Source organism: Rhamphochromis longiceps, linkage group LG6 (assembly GCF_057381845.1).
Source record: "Rhamphochromis longiceps isolate RC_006_pf linkage group LG6, R_longiceps_female_GT1.1, whole genome shotgun sequence".
NCBI lineage: Eukaryota > Metazoa > Chordata > Actinopteri > Cichliformes > Cichlidae > Rhamphochromis > Rhamphochromis longiceps.
Window position 1 is genome coordinate 697,473 of NC_140562.1, and position 19,024 is coordinate 716,496.

At 38.6% G+C, this 19,024-nt stretch overlaps 3 protein-coding genes across 4 annotated transcripts; 2 read left to right on the plus strand and 1 right to left on the minus strand.

Moving 5' to 3' along the window:
* Positions 1-393: 393 nt before the first annotated feature.
* LOC146667043 (uncharacterized) lies at positions 394-12,364 on the minus strand. 2 transcript variants are annotated; one of them, XM_085408419.1, is made up of 4 exons: positions 11,949-12,364; positions 11,555-11,740; positions 9,163-9,223; positions 8,872-9,088 (listed from the first exon to the last, which is right to left on the minus strand). In XM_085408419.1, exons 1-4 carry the CDS (start codon positions 12,349-12,351, stop codon positions 8,884-8,886), a joined length of 855 nt encoding a protein of 284 aa, XP_085264545.1. In that variant the 5' UTR covers positions 12,352-12,364; the 3' UTR covers positions 8,872-8,883. The 2 variants fall into 2 exon arrangements, with proteins under 2 accessions (XP_085264546.1, XP_085264545.1); XM_085408420.1 differs by lacking the exons at positions 8,872-9,088; positions 9,163-9,223 and adding an exon at positions 394-843.
* On the plus strand, positions 2,026-3,397 carry LOC146667044 (serine protease 1-like). The gene is made up of 4 exons (XM_085408418.1): positions 2,026-2,195; positions 2,645-2,706; positions 3,004-3,146; positions 3,227-3,397. The coding sequence occupies exons 1-4, from the start codon at positions 2,026-2,028 to the stop codon at positions 3,383-3,385; spliced, it is 534 nt and encodes a 177-aa protein (XP_085264544.1). The 3' UTR covers positions 3,386-3,397.
* A 2,958-nt stretch (positions 12,365-15,322) lies between the features above and the next one.
* Positions 15,323-17,316, plus strand: LOC146667045 (uncharacterized). Its single transcript, XM_085408421.1, has 2 exons — positions 15,323-15,374; positions 16,496-17,316. Exons 1-2 carry the CDS (start codon positions 15,323-15,325, stop codon positions 17,314-17,316), a joined length of 873 nt encoding a protein of 290 aa, XP_085264547.1.
* Positions 17,317-19,024: the final 1,708 nt, after the last annotated feature.

Sequence of the window (19,024 nt, forward strand, 5' to 3'; positions counted from 1 at the left end):
TGGGAAAGAAAGAGAAAGAGAGAAATACTGCTACAAGCTAGTTCAGAAATCAGAAATCAGAAAGGGTTTTATTGCCAAATGTTGAGCAGGTTTACAACATTAGGAAATTGCTGCAGTGCTTCAGTGCAAACATACTGTTATAAATTACGTTTAAATAGACATGAAAATAAAAATAAGAGTAAGAATTAAAAGTGCTAAGTAGATAGATATATACATGATATATACATGAGTGCAGGTGGTGATCAGTGCCAAACATGGAATGATGCAGTGAACACAGCGTAGGGTCATGTGTTAGTGGTGGGAACAGTCATACGGTTATTGTTCATGTGTCCGACAGCAGAGGGGAAGAAACTGTTCTTATGGCGAGAGGTTTTGGTGCAAATGGACCGGAGCCTCCTGCCTGAGGGGAGCAGGTCAAACAGACTGTGTCCAGGGTGAGAAGGGTCAGCTGTGATCCGAGCTGCACGCCCCAGTGTCCTGGAGGTGTACAGGTCCTGCAGAGATGGGAGTCTGCAGCCAATCACCTTCTCAGCAGAGCGCACAACACGCTGCAGTCTCTGTTTGTCCCTGATAGTGGCTCCAGCGTACCACACAGTGATGGAGGAGGTGAGGATGGACTCGATGATTGCAGTGTAGAATTGCGTCATCGTCCGTGTTGGCAGGTTGAATTTCTTCAGCTGCCTCAGGAAGTACATCCTCTGCTGGGCTTTCTTAATGACGGAGGTGATGGTGGGCTCCCACTTCAGGTCCTGGGTGATGGTGGTGGTAGTTGTGATAAATGGTAGTTTAAATTGTGTCCAGGTAATGAACCATTAAATCTCCTCTTGCACCATCTGAATCTCTCTGCAATCACATCACATAGTATGCATATTTTAATTTATACAGCCAAATATCACAAATCTGACCTTAAGGTCTTTGCCACCTGGACACACACACACCAACCGCTCTGAAGAAGCTTAGAGTGGATTTGGAAATAGACACCTGAGGTAAAAGAATTCAATTGATTAAAGTTGTGCTATTATTAAAAAGGTAACAATATCAAGATATGATTCAGGAGGATGTGAAACAACTTCTTAGGTTATGTACTTATTGATTATCAATAATTAACAATGAATATGTTTATTTTACAACCATGCAAACATGACTGATTAACCTGCATGGGGAAAAACTGAATATTGAGTATTAACAACTAAGAGTGCAATAAGTGACCACTGAAAGAGGCCCACACAAAAAGTTTTAAGGCTGTAAGACAGCTGTATGTCACAGAACAATGAACTTCATTTTGAGCTTACTCATAATCAAATAGCATTTCATATCTTTGTTCACTAAGGCAGGAAAACAGCCTCAAGGTTTTGTACTGAGTGAATGAGACATTGTGGATTCGTTTCTGTCAAACATCGGTGTTCAATGTTGTCACTTATGGAAGTGCAATAACGATATGTACAAGACAAATAAAATAAAAGAAATTGTTATATCAAGTGAGCCAATATCACATTAACTGAACAACTGATGTTTCATGCTTTTTTTATACTGCTTTTATAAAAAGTTTGAGACAGACCCTAATGAGCTACTGAAGCAAATAAATAACTGTCACTGAGCTTTGCATCTATATCACTGAAAAAGGCAAAGAGTTTGTGAAACAGAACAATTGGGACTGCGAGTATAGTTGCTGCACAATATGTTGTTCAGGTGGTAAGCCAACCATCTGTAAGTATATTACTCTTCTCTCAGGTTTCACGGTGTGCACAGAGGTGGATTTGCACAAGAGAATCTTTCACGACCATAGCTGTGAGAAAAATGATCGTCTGTATCACGTGCACATAACTCTGACCCATGGAACACATTAATATCATCTATGTGGCGGCTCTCTGATCCACAGCCAGTGGGTTCTAACTGCAGCTCACTGCTGGAAAGATCAACCTGGATGGTGAGAAATGACTGTTTCACATATTTAAAAAAAACCAGTCCAGAGACAAAAATCATTACTGGTATTTTGTTCTTTTACCATTTCCATTGTTTAGGACTATGTCTGCATATGTAGGAATTCATCCAGGTCCAGGAAGAATGGTGACAATTATTGATCACAAAATCTTTGAGGACCAAACAGGAAAACATGACATCATGCTTCTGAAAATCGACCCACCAGAGAATAAGATTAAGCCTGTTGTCTTCCCTAAATGTACACGTCGCAAAAAGTGAGTTTTGAGTAACCTTTTAAGTGTAAAGTTTGAATTCTGGAATATGTTGACATAATATGTATTTTTCTTGTTTAGTTGGTTGGTTTTTTAAACTTCCAGGAAGAGCAAAAAAATGTAGCAACATCTGTAGTCTATGAACAAAATGACATCATGCTTCTGAAGTTACAAACCCCCATTAGTGACTGCAGAGCTTCTTTATTAACAATAATGTAACTGAGACTTGAATATTGAGCAGAGGGTTCTGGTTTTGATTTTAGGTACCTGCTTAGGAGCTACATCCATGATCTATAATAACTGACAATAAAACACGAGCATGAGGAAATGGAAGGAAATGTAATGTTTTAATAAAATGTTTGAATCTGAAAAGATTAGCTGACTTAGAGTGAACTGGAAATACTCAGCCTGCAGACATGGAGATGGAATTTTATTTATTTTTTAATTTGTAGGATGGATGTCATTCAGATTGCAGGCCATGGTGGCTATACGGTTGATGTAAACTACAACAAACGTAAGACCAGTATTGTTTTGATTATTTCACAATTTTTTAGTTTATATTATACCTTGATTTTGTCTTGTGTGCCTGTTATAGTTACTTTTTCATTTTATTTGAAAACTGTGATGACATAAAGTATTTATTTCATTTTTTTGTGGATATACTGTCAATTTCCCTCCTTTTTAAATGCTGCTCAGCTTCTTTTAAAGAACACATTTTGTTCCAGAAATGAGGCAAATCATGTTTCTTTCAATATCTGATTTCCTTGCATGAAACATGCAGTAGCTTTTGTTATTTTCCTTTTTTCTCTAGTCCCTGATGAACCGCCTCATCTCCAGTGTGCAAAGATGCATGTTGTTGAGTGTGAGCTTAACCTCCATCCATGTAATTCAGCATTCTTATGGCCAAATGGAAACACGATGTGTTACAAAGAACCTCGAGTGGACATATGTAAGGTGAGTTACCATGCTGCCAACATTTTATCTGTATCATTATCAGATGTTTTGGTACAAAATATTTATGTTTTCTCTCTCAGGGTGATTCTGGTGGTGGAGTGATGGCCAAAAACAACAAGATTCATGGTGTGCATGTTGGTGGTTGTGAACCTGCCTGTACCGGACCAACTATTTCTCTGAAGGTCTGCTCTTACATTGGTTGGATAAATCAAGTCATTACACGGAGTAATGGAAAATAATAAAATTAAAATAACATTCAAAATAAACAGTCCGCTCTGCAAGAAGCTGCTTCGGTGTGAATTGTTTCTACATGTGAACTTTCGATTGTTAAAATATAAATATGTCATGTGTGTTTTCAATGTAGTTTCAGGCATCAAGTAGATCATTCAGTTGTTCAGAAACTGTGAAGTTTGCATGAAGGTTGTTGGGTCCTTTTTGCCAGATGATATTAAGTACAATTACTACAGTAAAGTACAAATGTAAGGAATTTGTACTTTATTTTATTTTATTTGGTCTTTCCATCACATTTGTGGCTTCTTCTCCGCTGCTTCTAAGTGGAAATTGGTACATTTAACTTCACTACAAATATCTGACATCTTTAGTTGTTTTTTTACAGATGAAGATTTGTGCTCATGAAACACATGAAGTACAATTTTGTTTCTGTAGTTGATCAATCAGTTATTTGACTTGCATGAATTTAGCAACTATTATTATATGTTTAATCTTTAAAAGTACTTACTGTTGATATTATTTACTGTAAATTGTTCAAAATCATAAATGTGTGAGAAGCACTCAATCAGGGGCGACTCCAGCATCAAACCTTTAGGAGGGCTCAGCTCAGTCTTAATGTCATGCTTTTAGTGTTGCCTTCAAAAGAAATGTAATTTTTGGATGACCTACAGCAGTGTCTAAGAATAACAGATTTTAATATAATACATCAGCTTTACGGTGGTCACTTTAGTTTAAAACCCGATGCAATGGCACAGTCATGTTGACCAGTAAATTTCAAAAACAGTTTAAGAAAAAGCAGATCAGAGGAGAAACCTGCACGGCATTGTTTCAGTCTCTTAACCACATAGAGGCCAGTCCACCAAATCATCAAGTATTTAAAGTACCATTATACAATACAGACAGTTCAAAATCCCCCTGCGACTCCACCTGCACAAGAAGCAAACTGGTAATAGAGCTGGTTTTAAATGACAGCTTTTGAATTCATGCAAACCCAAACACTTTGTTGAGCAGACTCAGCACAGAGACTCGTGTACACCAATTCAGAGAGTGGAGAACAAATTTGTAGTCTGTCACATCAGTATAGTAGCATTCATCCTGTTCAAGTTTACAGTGATGTGAATGCTGCTAAATGCTATTATTCACATTAATAGCAGAGTGCTACTGAAAAGCACACAACGCATCCATTTAATGCATGTAGATTGTGTGAAAAATCCACCTGATCTCTGTTAGTTCCAGTCTCTCTGTCCGCGCTTCCTCTTTGTACTGACAATCACACACAAACATTTTATATTCAACTAAAACAATAACGAAAAATATATTCTTGTAATAATTATTTTAAAGGCGTCGTTTGATAAGAGCATAGCACCCTGCTTAGTTATGAGCGATCACCATAGATGAATGTGGGCAAAGCAGAAGTGACATATATGTAGCCAGGTGGAAGGTCTTTATTATCGGACATGTCCCTGACTTTGACTTCATGTCCACTCTTACCTGTTTCTTATATGTGCTGAGTTCCTCCATCTGCCTCCCTCTCTGTCATCCCCTCTCAGTCTTTGTGCAGTCACCCAAAGGTTAATTATAAAAGTATATCAGAGTTTACAACCGAATAAAAGGCATAAACTGGTCCATATCAGTTTGCTGCTGCTGGCGAGGGTGTTGCTAGGATCTTGAAGCATACAGGGCTTACAACAGCCCTGAAGTCTTTTGAGTTTTCACTCAATAACAGCACCTTTTAAAGTTATTTGTTTTTATTTATTTAAACATATAGTAAAATTAATATAAAGTGGTAAATGTTATGCACTACCTAAAGTGTGAAGTCACAGAATGATACTATTTAGTGCAGTTTTTAATCATTACCAGTCTTCATCTTAGAGCTTGTGCTCTTATTGTGCCATGATGTCTCCTTTTAAACTGTGTGGATGTTCACCTCTTCTTCATCCTTCCTGTTCCTTTCACCAAACTGCTCACTCTTGTTCTCCTCTGATCTCACTTCCTGTTCTGGTTATAAGAAGAATGCAGTCAGCATGTGTCAAAGACACTCCCTCCAAATATATGATTTTTGATATGATGATTAGATATTTAACATTTTATTTATCAACTATTTTATGCACTAAATCAATTATTAAACAAATATCATATTGTAGAAAAGCAAATAATAATGCACTAAGCAGTTTCATGCCACAAGAGCTAAATGGTCACTTCACTGTATTTATTTCCCACAAACTACTATACCTAGGATCTTCAGGTTTCCACTATATTTCATTAATCTGCAGCGACTGTAGAACATAAAGTATATTGACCTCTATTGTTTTCTTTATGACTTGGCCTGAATACACACACATACACATCTTTGAATAGCACAACAAATGAGGTAATTTTCCATGTGTTTTAATAGGTTTTAGTGATTTATGGGTTTTATGTATGTGTGTGTATTTTGGTCTTCGGTGTAAATTTATACAAACTGTAATTTTTTCAGATGAAAGATCCGTTATTTAATGTTGCTTTATGTTGACTCTATGGAGAATAAAGCCTTACATGAGTGTTGCTATTTTTAATTGCGGAGTGGAAGACCTACTGTACTTGTTGTTTAGTCTGTGATCTGAATGATGAATTTAACCAAACTGAAAGCAAAGGTTACAGCTGGGATATTCCACACATTTGAAAGACTCATTGTGTAACTCAGGTGTTTATGAGCTTTGATCACTCCAGCATAATAATTATCATGTAACTGCAAGAAGACTTAATGAAACTGAAACAATGCACCCTAACACAGGCATTTGAACTGTAGGCTAATGAGTACATGAAGTGTACCTCTACAGCTGAAAAGAGTTTGCCTCTATAATTTCTGGATCTACTGATTTGTTTCTGATGTATCTCTTCTTTTATTTAGCCTGTATTTATATAGCGCTTTACTAGTCCCTAAGGTCCCCAAAGCGCTTTACACAACCAGTCATCCACCCATTCACACACTGGTGATGGCAAGCTACATTGTAGCCACAGCCACCCAGGGGCGCACTGACAGAGGCGAGGCTGCCGGACACTGGCGCCACCAGTAGGCAACGGGGGAAGTGTCTTGCCCAAGGACACAACGACCGAGACTGTACAAGCCGGGGCTCGAACCAGCAACTTTCCAGTTACAAGGCGAACTCCCAACTCTTGAGCCACAATCGCCCCATTATGTACAGAAAGATGATGAAATCCTCTTTATTTGAGAAAGTGTCCTTAAACTATTTTTCCTCCTTCTTACTGAGTTTCCGAGCTACCTCTTTGTGTGTGTGTGTGTGTGTGTGTGTACACGCTCGGCAGAGGGGAGGTCAAGGCAGGAGCTGAGTTGACCTGGTACATCAAGTTTGGATTTGCCCAGTTGTTGGTAAACAAAAAAGATTTAAACTTAAAAGATTTTGAGTTCATGACACTGGAAAAAAAAATTCTCTTCATCACAATCATTTGTTTAAAAATATGGCTATTTTACTGATCTATGGTTATTATTAAAGAGGAAGGAAAGAAGAAGAGGAAGCCTGAGCCCAGGTTCTGTCCATTTTCATAACAAGTGACAGCACAGACATCTGAGCTTTTTCGTCATAAAGATTGTGATGTGAAGCATCAGCAGGTAAAGTGTCGTTAAAGTGTCACTTCAATAATGCTGCTGGCAGAAAGACGTGTTGACACATACTAGCTTTGAATAAAAGGCTTAAAACACAAACAGTCTAATCCTGGGTGTTGCTTTTAAGCTTAAAGAATATAATAAGTTCTAAGACAATTCAGTTTACTTCTTACTGTCCATGTTGTGTTGTGGTATTTACTTTATCATGAATGTACGCTACTTTGTTCGAGCGACTGTAAAAAATAATTGTATTCATGAAATAAACTAGACTTTCACAGTCTGCATCTTCCACAGTTTTTATGCTTTTGTTCACTCCAAGTTTGACACAAACCCACAGACAACCAGAGTTAACTATGTGAAGCAATCACAGACACTGTAATGGCTGATTTTTCTAATAAACACAATCAGGTTAACATTAAGGTTTAACATTGAAGGAGATTTGTTCCATAGTCACAGTTATACTTGTATTTCCTTTACTTACATCCAACACTACTATGTTCTGTTTCAGTCCAGGTGCTGGCAGTTTATCCTTTGTTGTTTGGACAAATAAGCTTAAAGCTAAACCTTCATGTTTTTGATGGGAAAGTTTGTTAAACCATTGCTCAACTTATGTCTGCACAGAGCAGATAATTATGATGTACTTGTAAAAAGACTTGATAAGCAGGTCACAGCTGAATCAAGGGGTAATAAAAGTAAGACCACGCGGTCTCAGCACGACTACACATGCAGTGGGTTATCGCACACATTTGAAAGACTCATTGTGTAACTCAGGATGTGACCCCTTATAAAGGAGACAGAGAAGTTCTGTTGTTCAGTCAAGTAAAACCTGGTGAAAGTGCAATTCTAAGACTCTGGTCGTTGCTTAAGTGTATAGATAAAAAATCTTTTTTTCATGCATTATTTTCTTACTATATTAGTATAATCACCAAATCGATTATTTCGTATTTATCTCCTGAAACGATCTACATTAACTTTTCTATCCCTAGAAATGTGTTTCCAGAGTCCCAGGTTTAGTTACTTCCTGTCCACCATCACATCAGCTGAGTAGTTGTCAAATTTGAGGGGAGCAGAGAAGATCAGACACCAGTCAGCAGGTCAGAGGCCATCTCTCATTTCACAAATCAATCACTTGATTTATAAATGGAACAAACACCCCATCAGACCAGGTAATGACCCATTATGAGACAACAGCCGTCTGAGAGGAGATGTTCTGTATCACAAAACATGGGAAACAAACAAACTCTAGGCATTCTGAAATATATAAAGCTCAACAAAAAAACAAAACCATATCAGATCCTGATGTAATTCATTTTGTTGTTGTCTTTATTAGTCATTTAAAAAGGTCTAGAAAAAGTGTCCAGGAAGAGATTCTACTATTTATGCAGCACTGCCCCCGTGTGGCCACAAAGACACACAACAGCTTCATTTCTCAGCCTGTTGCCTTCTTTTCCCTTCATGATGTAAACAGTGAATGAACTGAAAGAAGTCAACCCATAAACTGTTAAACTGATACAACAGTCATGATGATTATGTAACAAGTTGTAGTTGACTTTCTGGTGGTGGTTTTGGTATACAATTTAAAAGCCATTTTCTTTTATAAATACACCATACACTTTGTTCTTGACCATTTCTTTTCCTCATATCCTTAATGGACAGTGGAGGAACACTACATCTAGCTTCTGTTTAACATTTATCCAGGCGCCCCCACACTGTACCTCTACAGAAACCAAGGGAGAGAGACAGACACACAAAGATTTCCACTTGAATCTTGATCTCAAAATAGAAAAAGTTTTATCACAAAATAATTACAAGAGCACAAATAAAAACCAAAGACAAATGAAATAAAAGGCAAGGCCCTGCGACTGAACACAGCACATCTTGCACCTTTAAAATTCACAAATTTCAGTTTTCTTTGTCAGTCTGTGGTATTAAAAAAATCTCAACATGATGACCAATGTTTGACCTTTCACCTCTAGCATAGTTTTCTCTGGATTTCAATCTGGCCACTCCAGAAATGACATTTATCAGTGTATGTACAGCATCCATTTTTGGTTTAGACAGTCTGACACAGACCGTCTCCATGGCAACCTCCGAGACTCTTCTTTTCCTAAAAAAAAAAAAAAAAAGTCTCTATATGACCACCAACAAACCTGTTACACCATATTTTTTTCACCAGCTCACCTTTGCTGAAGGTTCTCATACAAATCTAAACATCTTTTGAGAAAGTCCACATCACTCTGATCTGTAATGAAAACAGAAAAACAATGACAACACCAGCAGAGGCCTCCGACATAAACCTGGCAACATAAATCCAGATAACTTTGCTTATTTATCTCTTAAAACATTCAACAAAGATAAAATTTCTAACAAATATACCAATATAAATATATATATTCCAGAAACAGGACATTCCAGTTAGATCCTCTCCAAACTTACACTGGGCAGCTCAGCCCATCATCCACTTTTACAAAACAGAAAGCCGCCTGATACAACAGCCCCAAAAGTGACAAAAATCCACCTCCAAAAAGCAAAACTTCTCATAATGGAAAAACAAAAAAGATTGTCAATCCTATCAAACACTTTCTCTTAATCTAAAGAAATTATTCCAACATCAAACTGTGAAATTTACAAATAACTACCAAGTCTCTCATGAGAAAACTCTTGTTCACATTAGAGCTGTGTGGTACACAGTACGACTGATCTCTGTGAGTGATTCATTTCACAAAGTGTTTCGGCCTGGTGGCCAGTACCTTTGAAGGAAGTTAGTAATCTGTGCATAACAGAGCCACGTCTCCATTTCTAAGCAGAGACAAATCTCTGTTTTTTAGGGAGAAGAGAGAGCCCCACACGATGACTCGATGCCAGTAACAGTCTTTTACAGAAGTCTGCAGGCAGCCCACCCTGTGCAGGAGCCAGCTGACCAGCAGCAGCACTAATCTCCTCCAAAGAAAAGTTAGCATCCAGGACAGCTCTGACCTCATCACCAGGATGAGTTGGAAATACCTCAAATTCCCTCAGGTGGCCTTTTGCTGGTTGGATTGCCACTACAGTCTGTAAACTGTAGAGGTAATTTTGTGAGCTCATTGGATGAGCAGTTTCTGAAATACTCAGACCAGCCCATCTGGCACCAACAACCACGCAATCTCTTTCCCCCATTCTGATACTTGCTTTGACCTTCAGCAGGTCATCATGAACATGTCTGTATGCTTAAATACTTTAATTTGCTGACGTCTGATTGGTTCACTAGACATTTGTGTTTAACGAGCAGGTGAACAGGTGTACCTGGCAAAGTGTGTGTAACCCTCAGTGTTACTGACATGTTCCACACTGATGCACAACAATACTCTGTGCCCCACACTGTTTTATTAAGTATGTCTAATCACTGTGGACATTACATGTACCTTCTTGAAGGAGAGGTCAAAGGTCAGTTACCTTTATAGGTTCCTGCTATATGTTGTGACATATACACAGCACAGTTGTAGGAATGATAGTTTCTAAGTTCTAAAGCTTTTTGTCAATTTTCAACCAATAAATCATAAAGTTGACCTTGAAGACCACAAGTTTGAATGGATTGTTAACATGACCCCACTCTACAGCACTGCAACATTTTAACATGAGTTATTTAAGACTTTCCAGGTATCCTGGTTACAGAAAAAGATTGATGAGCAGAAAAAAAGAAACAAACTTTAATTGTTTCTGATTAGAAGCTGTACAATCCGGACTGACTTTAACAAATGTGCTATAGGCTCAGCTGGAAAATAGTGAGCTTTACAAGACTGATTTTGTTCCAAAGGCTTTCACAGACCTCAACCAATCCTAAGGCTAATTAGCACGGCTAGAATTTTAAAAACATTTGTTAAATGTTGTCATTGCTAACATATACCTGTTTTAGAGCATGGTGAGTAGCGAGAATGCAAAGTTATTGTTACCTCTAAAAAGAAAAATGTGAAGATGTGATATTAGCATGAGCTATATAGTATCTCCAAAAGTTGATTCTGTTCATCTGGACTTTACGTTTTGTGGGAAAAACGTTTCGTCACTCATCCAATTGACTTCTTCAGTCTCAGCTGACTGCAGGTTTCCCCAATCTTATAAACAGTGCATGTATATGGTTACCTGCACCCTTGCAAAACTTTGCTAGACCCGTCCCTGCACAGTTACCAGCTGTCAGTAGAAAAGGATCCTGATGTTATTTGTCTCTTAGAAACAGTTCATAACTTCCCTTCAACTCATCCATGTCACCTAAAAGGTAAACCTGTTTCTCCATCACCTGTTCAGCTCTGATGATTCAGTAAGGACATCTCCTGGTTTCATCTTCACGTTTCCCTCTCACCACATATCCAAACCGATATCAATGACCAGCAGCTGTTACAGCTGTGGCTCCAGCCAACATCAGCTGAAACTAGAAAGCAATATTAAATAAATTCTAACAGCAGCTGATCAAGCTTTAACCTGCTGCTGTTGTTTAGAGCGACCACCGCTGTTTTCCTCTTTCTGGCTCGAAATGTGTGATAAACAAACAAGAGAGAAGCAGGCAGAGCTGTGTTCAGTTTAAGAGAGAGGTTTTTGATACCTGAGAAGGAGTGCAGCAGCTCCATGGTGTCTGTGGCACAAGCAAGGTAACCATCAAGCTCAACTGCACTTTGCAGCCTTCTGGAGATTGGTCTGGAGAAGAATTCATCTTCATCAGATGACTCTCTTTGCTGATCCTCACTCTCATGCTCTGTCGTTTCAAGATGTTGTTTGATGTATGTCAAGGCTGTAATTGCAAGTAGATAACACAATTTTGTTATTTACATTTCAGTGATTATTCCTGAACACAAATTTAAAAACGGCAAATTCTCAAAAAGGATTGTTTAGTATTCAGGACAGACCATCAATAACTTACAATGTATTAGGTGAAATACTAACTTAAGCATGTGTTCAAATGTAAAAATACACAAAAATGGGATCACATGAATCCTTACCAGCCTCTGTTACATCTGCTCTGTCAGTCCAGGAAGTCTTGAACTTGGGTAAGAGGACTGCAGCTGCAGCCAACTCTGGATCCTCCATCATCGCTCCAAAATGCTTTTGAAGGCCATTTTGCAGGGCTCTGATGAGTGGCACGCATGTCTTGCTTGATGTCTCCAGCCTGCTAAGTTTGGACAGTAGTTGTTGGATTACTGGCAGGAGCCATCCCATAAAGGAAGTGGACTCAGACTGAAGAATGTTTGAAGCTTTCACCAGTGGCTTCATGGTGGTACAGTACTCCCTAAGGAATGCAACTTCTGCAGGACTCAACCTGTAAGACACAACAACAAAACCCACCATGACTATAATAGGGATCTTCTGATTTAATATTAAGAGTCTGCTCACGTTTTTAACCATCCATTAAGGAAAATTCACAAAATTTGCAACCATATTGGTAGGTGTCCAATTTTACTCACATTTTCACCTTGAACTCCTCACAAATGCTCCTGATGGCATTTTCCCCCTTCTCATCAATGATGCGTATTATCCTTTCAATGGCAAGGTAGGTTGAATTCCATTGTGTTGCATTGGGACGAATGATCTGTAGTTCACACTTGTCCTCTACCACTTCATTAGCCAAATGAGACCGGCCAGTTTTGTTCCAAATGGCCTGGCATTTTGCAAAGGTTGCACGGGAGAGCCTCTTGTAGGTTTCATTCATGCTCTCTGCTAGGGCAGCATCAGATGTTGCCACAAGGTTTAGCAGGTGACATGCACATCGCTGATGAGGCGGGAGTTGATACTCCAAACCAGAGTCTTCATCAAGAATTGCACTTGCCTCATGGTAGTCAATATGGTCAGTCAGGTCAATAGTTTCTGGGTCTGCTTCATCTTCAGCTTCATCTGCATCATTTTGTGCCCCAAACATGTGGAAGGCCTTGACAAAGTTGGATCCACTATCAGTTGTGGTTCTTACAACTTTGCCTCTAATCTTGTATTGGCAATGGATATCATCAAGCGCACCAGCAAGCATGTCAAATGTGTGAGACCCTCTCAATCTTTTGCATGCTGGTGCTGCAGATCTTCTTTCCAGGGACTCTTCCTCTATCCAATGGCATGTGACTCCAAGGTAACTTTTCTGATGAGCTGACCAACAATCAGTAGTGGTAGCAACAAATTTGACTTTATCCAATGCTGCAACCAAAGTCATCTTCATGTGATCAGCAGCTTCACAGATTCTGGCACGGACAGTGGGTCTGGAGATGACTTTGGCTTGAGGTTGTAATGTGGTAACCAATTCTTTGAAAGATGGCTGTTCTAGCACTGCAAATGGCTGTAGACCCTCACATGTGAAATTGATGACAAGCATGTCAACAGTTGCTTGTGGAACATGTTTGTTTGCAGCTCTCAACATCAGGTCTGGTAACTTGGCTTGTGTATTTGCTGAGAGCTTGTTTGGTGTGGCTGTGGTCTTTCGCTGACGAGATGTTGATGCCACAGTGATATTGTACTGCTCAATCTTCGATGGATGTTTCCTCTGTAGAGATAAATATTATCATACGTCAGGTTCATACATTACTTCATAACATCACTGTGATTAACACTACAGGAAAACACATTTTTAAAACATCATTCAACTAGACATGAGCTAATCTTTGATTGTTTAGCATAGTATAAAAGAGTGGTGAATTTGGTCAAATCTTGCAGATATATTGCTGTATTTATTTACAAATGTAAACCAATTTTGAACGATCATTGCAAAAAACATGAATTTCTGTATACATTCTAAGTTCTGTAATCTGTATACTATTTATAAAAAGAGTATCGACCAATGTATCAGTATCTAAAATTTTAACTCCTTTTTATCAGTATCACCCTAAAGTTTTCAGTATTAGTCAGGTTCTAAAAATACTAAGAGAGCAAAATATGTGTATATAGCAAATGTAATTTAAGAAAAGGGATCACATACACAAAAATGCTGCCCATACAGCTAACAAATAAAAACAATCCACATTATGTTCTTTGAAAAATATATCATATCGGGAAATATATAACCCTACTGATTAAGAGCCACGTCACTATGATAGACCTATATCAGGCCAATGATCCTGATCAACTGATCCATCAATTGGGCTCTGGTACATGTCAGCTGAGAGCTGGAAGATTAATTTGAGATGCAGCTCAGCACTGTGTTCAAGTTTTGTTTTTGTTTTTTATATAGGCCAGCTGATTGTAGGCCTGTGAGTTTTAAATGACTACAAATTTAATTTATTGTAATGACGGTGGTTATCCAAATAATAAGCTAAAACATTCCTACGAATTTAGCTGTTCAGTGGTGACGCACGAATCCTACTTCCGGGTCTAAAGTAGTCTGCGTTTAATATGGCTTTTGTATTGTTAACATGTTTAATGTTATGTATTTTCTTCTATTTGATCTCAAAAAGCTCCTAAAACAGTCAGTGATCACTGTTGACCTCCCTCGGCTTTTATTACCGCTAATCATTTATTTAAGCTCAGTTTTTAAAACCTTAGTATGTAACTACAGCCCAGCCCATGCAGCAGTATATGAATGACTAACCTCGTATTGTGGATGGATTATCTCAGCATCCTGCCATGCGATTACATTTGTTCCTGATCACCGAGAACACTCACATTAACGTTTATGGAGTGGAAAAAAGTTAGCTTGTTTATATTATGCTAACATAGCTGTGTCGCTAGCGGTCACGTAGCACATCATTATATACCAGCTAGCCAAACTTCAGTAACCCTACAAACGTCACTGCTGTTTAGTTTTCTGTCTTCATTTATGCTGGAAGTGATAGCAGAGCTGTACATTTGAATTTGTTTCCAAAACCCTGCAGTCAGGACATGCTATATTGTATTTAGATAGAAGCTAGCGAGCTAACGCCCTGCTAACTTCTAACTCTGTTAAATGTCATAAATTCCGTTTTCATGGATGCCTGGATGTTAAACTCAATTGTTACACCTGGTAGAGCAGAACGCTGATCATTTTATTAAAAATGAAAGACTTTAGACAGTTTTTCAACTCTCAGTAATGCCATAGTGATCGTTTGATATATGGACCTGCAGCGGAGTTTAGACCCAGACACGGCTAGTGAGGTCAGACTGAACAACCGGATAGTTCTATCACGTGCACGTGTACACGTTGACAACCGTAACCATGGCCGCCGAGGGTATATAAATGCTTCACAAGGTTCCAAACGTCTGTTTACACTTGCTCGTGGACTTGTTTCGACCTGCTCCAACCTCAGCCTGTGGAAAGCTAAGTTTTGCAAAACATTTTACTGGAAGCGGATATAACTTGAACGCATAACAAGTACTTCATCTGTCGATCGTTTGTACTTGTTTTTGTTTTTCAAGTTTGAAGATGGCTCGCCGTGGACCCGGACTCCCCGACTGTCACCTGGACTTCGCTGCAGGTACGTTTGAAAATTTCTTTAAATGTAAATTACTGTAATAATTTAACAAGTTCCAGTGTGAATATCAAGTTTTAACGTGATCAAATATGTGTATTCAAGATTGTTTCCCGTAAATTGTTTGTATGTTTTAAATTTTCCGGGAGAGGTGTAGAAATTATTAACGACTGATGTATGAATATGAAAAAAAGGTGTTACTTTGACTTGAAGGCTTCAAATTTGACACTTTTCTTTAAAATGAAATGGTTAAAAATAGCTTAATGGACTAAAATTTGTAAAATGCCCAAAAATCAGTTTCTGTGGTAACGGCATCTTCAAGATGTCATGGCCTCAGAACACGCAGGCGTAAACACACAGATCCAGGTCCCCTCCTGACATCCTTTTCTTCTCCGGATCAAAGGCTTTATTGACATAAACTATATTTTTTCTCTGCTGCAAAACACAAAGATAAAAAAATACAAATAAAATAATATCAAAAGAATATGAAAACAGTAGTAATAATGGCATTAAGACCCATCTTCTGTTACGGTAATGCTTTTAACCTTATTAGATAGCAGAGAGAGATATTGTACACGGGGATATTTACACAGGGATAGCATGTTTACCACAGATTAGATGTATCTGTCCTCACGGCACATTTCTAAATATGTGGATTCTGAGTTAAGAGTTTCTGTTTGTTTGTTTGTTTGTTTGTTTGTTTGTTTTTGACTTGACCATCATTTTCAGACATACCTGCAGAGCTTTGTGTGTGCAATTCTTACTCTTGCCAAGGAGGTTGTGTTTTTATTTTAAAAAATAAATAAATAAATAAATAAATAAATAAATAAATAATATATATATATATATATATATATATATATATATATATATATATATATATATATATATATATATATATTATAGCTTATATATATATATATATTATAGCTTATATATATATATATATATTATAGCTTATATATATATATATATTATAGCTTATGTATATATATATATTATAGCTTATGTATATATATATTATAGCTTATGTATATATATATATATATATATATATGTGTGTGTATATATATGTGTGTATATATATATTACATTCCTAATGTTATTTTAAAATTGTTTCCTCACAGGGCGTCTTGACTATGTGGTTGAACGCCCTGCAGAAGCTCAGGACACTGATACCCAGCGTATCAGCGAAGGTGAGTATGGTGAGTATTTTATCCCTCTCTCACCCTCACCTTCTTCTCATGAAGCATCAGATGCAGATGTCGGTGAACAGCAAGGTGAGTATGGTGAGTACCGCCCCTACTTACCTGTAGATGATGAAGAGGTGAGTGAACAGACTGACAGTTCATCTGACTGGAACGACTCAGAAGAGTGGGGGGATTGGCTTAGCGATGACTCTGGGTATGACACCATGGATGAGAGAGATGATTCCCCTCTCATCCGGGAGCACCCTCCAGAGCCGTTTTGGCACGATTGGCAACGTCCTATTGCTCCAGGTGCTGCCCCCATCGCCATGCCGCCTTTCGGCCAGGCCAATGCCCCACTCTTCCCTCGAGTTGTTGCCCCAGTTGGTGATCCGCCAGCTGCTCCTCCCTCAGCTGCTCCCTCTGCTGCTCCCTCTGCTGCTCCCTCTGCTGCTTCTTCCTCAGCTGCTCTCTCTGCTGCTCTCTCTGCTGCTCCCTCTGCTGCTTCTTCCTCTTCTGCTCCCTCTGCTGCTCCTTCCTCTTCTGCTCCCTCTGCTGCTTCTTCCTCAGCTGCTCCCTCTGCTGCTCCTTCCTCAGAAAAGAGAAGCAGAGAAGACATCTGCACCGAAGAGGTAAGTGCAAAGAGGTGCAAGGTGAGTGACCAGTTTGATGCCCCTTCAACATCCTCAGGTAGTTTTGGAGTCAGATGTTTCTGGGAGAGGCTTTTTAACCTTTCCCTTGATGACAGTGACTCTGATTAGTTTATGTTAGAATGTGTTTTTAAACTTTGCCTTTGTGTTTTTACAGATATAAGAACATCTGACTTGCACATGTGAAATGTATTGTTTTTTTCTTGAATAATATATGTTTTTCCCAAGCCCTAATTCACCATGCAGGACAAAGGTAAGTCTGTACTTAATCTCAACACAAATAAGTAGAAAAGGTTTAAAAATGATGCAGTGAACTGACTGTAGTCTCTTGTTTTTACATAAGATATAGCCTGTGGCTAAGAATTCAACACTTCAGACACTCAACATCCAAGATGGAGCAAACACCCCACCCAGAAGACAGCCTTACCCCGACCAACCCGATGAGAAGGATGGATGACCAAGTGAAAAACGGGAGAGTGGTGCTGTGTTCCAACTATGTAAGTTATCACCTCACATTGACAACAAACTGTATTGAAGACAAAATTCTTCCAATAGTTGGTATAAATCATCATCCTATGTCAGCAGCACTGTAGGTTTAGCTTTATTTATATTTTTCATGTGTATACGTTGGGTTTAAAATTGCTTTTTAACAACATACTGCAGCTACCAACAATGAAAATGCTGTTTTGTGTTAAAATGACGTCTTTCTCGTGTTATTACTTTGCAGGGCAGCTGAGAGTGGACAGAGCTGCACAGAGGACCAAAGATCCACTCTCAGCACTTCATACCTGACTGGCCACAGCACCAACCCTCCTCACCCTGGGTGAGGAGGGTCCTGACCCCGCCTGCACAGAGGGAGTTGTGAACATGCACTTCTGTGTCGGTGGGTTTAGGATCCTCCTCACACTCACACTGATGAAGACTGTCACTGGAAGATGTCTCCATTGCATCAGCAGGACGTAAGCATTTGTAAAATATTACAGTTTGTGATGTTTTATACATATTTTTATTGCATCATTTAAAACTATGAGATATAAAATAAACCAAGTTTCATAACATTTTCTGTGTATTTAGTGGTTTTCTTAATAGGTTATTTGGAACATCATTGCAACCTGTCAGCTTTTTATTGAGGATTTAGAAAGTTGCTGGTGGCCCGAGTGTGTAGAGTGGGGTGTTGTTTTTGTCACATGGTGAAAGTGACCTCATGGGGAGCAAAGAGAACAACTGAACAATTTGGGGATTCACAGACTTTCGTAATCGCTAAAAACAATTAATAAAAATTGTTCTGTGTGAACTAAAAGCTCAAATATAAACCATCCTGACACTGACACAAATGATCTGCTGTTTATAAGCAGGACAGTGTTTTCATGAGCCTGGATGAAGCTAATTTGCATGAGTTTAACCTGCTGGTCAAAAACTTGCATGACTCTGATATCACTCCAACTTTCTTCTGTTTATTTATTCATTTTTGCTAATTGTAGTAGATTAATATGTTCACCAACTGATTGTTGGCCTGAATGTTTGAATGTTTGCAGTTTCAGGTCCTACTGATCAGTTTTAAGTATTGTAGAAAGTGAGCAGCAATTTAATCAAGTCCTGGGATGAAATGGGACAAAAGGGTAATGTGACAGCCACATTAGTTCCCTTCCCTCGTTTAACAATGTGTAAGCAGACTGCTTTAACCTGCAATTTACTGCATGTTGTTAGGCTGCATGGTACAACCACAGTCTGCTAACCACCCGTGGTGATCGAAGGTTTTGAGGTCTTGCTTGAGCTACTGATGAAGTTTTATCAAAGCTTGTTAAGTTTCCCAACCACA

What these genes read in the sequence shown, in the direction of transcription:
- LOC146667045 (XM_085408421.1), top strand. Translation starts at nt 15,323, where the DNA reads ATGGCTCGCCGTGGACCCGGACTCCCCGACTGTCACCTGGACTTCGCT. An exon ending in TCACCTGGACTTCGCTGCAG is followed by an intron (nt 15,375 to 16,495) that starts GTACGTTTGAAA and finishes GTTTCCTCACAG; the next exon opens with GGCGTCTTGACTATGTGGTT.
- LOC146667044 (XM_085408418.1), top strand. Translation starts at nt 2,026, where the DNA reads ATGTCTGCATATGTAGGAATTCATCCAGGTCCAGGAAGAATGGTGACA. An exon ending in AAATGTACACGTCGCAAAAA is followed by an intron (nt 2,196 to 2,644) that starts GTGAGTTTTGAG and finishes TTTAATTTGTAG; the next exon opens with GATGGATGTCATTCAGATTG. An exon ending in CTCGAGTGGACATATGTAAG is followed by an intron (nt 3,147 to 3,226) that starts GTGAGTTACCAT and finishes TTTCTCTCTCAG; the next exon opens with GGTGATTCTGGTGGTGGAGT.
- LOC146667043 (XM_085408419.1), bottom strand. Translation starts at nt 12,351, where the DNA reads ATGGTTAAAAACGTGAGCAGACTCTTAATATTAAATCAGAAGATCCCT. An exon ending in AGCAGATGTAACAGAGGCTG is followed by an intron (nt 11,741 to 11,948) that starts GTAAGGATTCAT and finishes TTGCAATTACAG; the next exon opens with CCTTGACATACATCAAACAA. An exon ending in TATGAGAACCTTCAGCAAAG is followed by an intron (nt 9,089 to 9,162) that starts GTGAGCTGGTGA and finishes TTTTTTTTTTAG; the next exon opens with GAAAAGAAGAGTCTCGGAGG.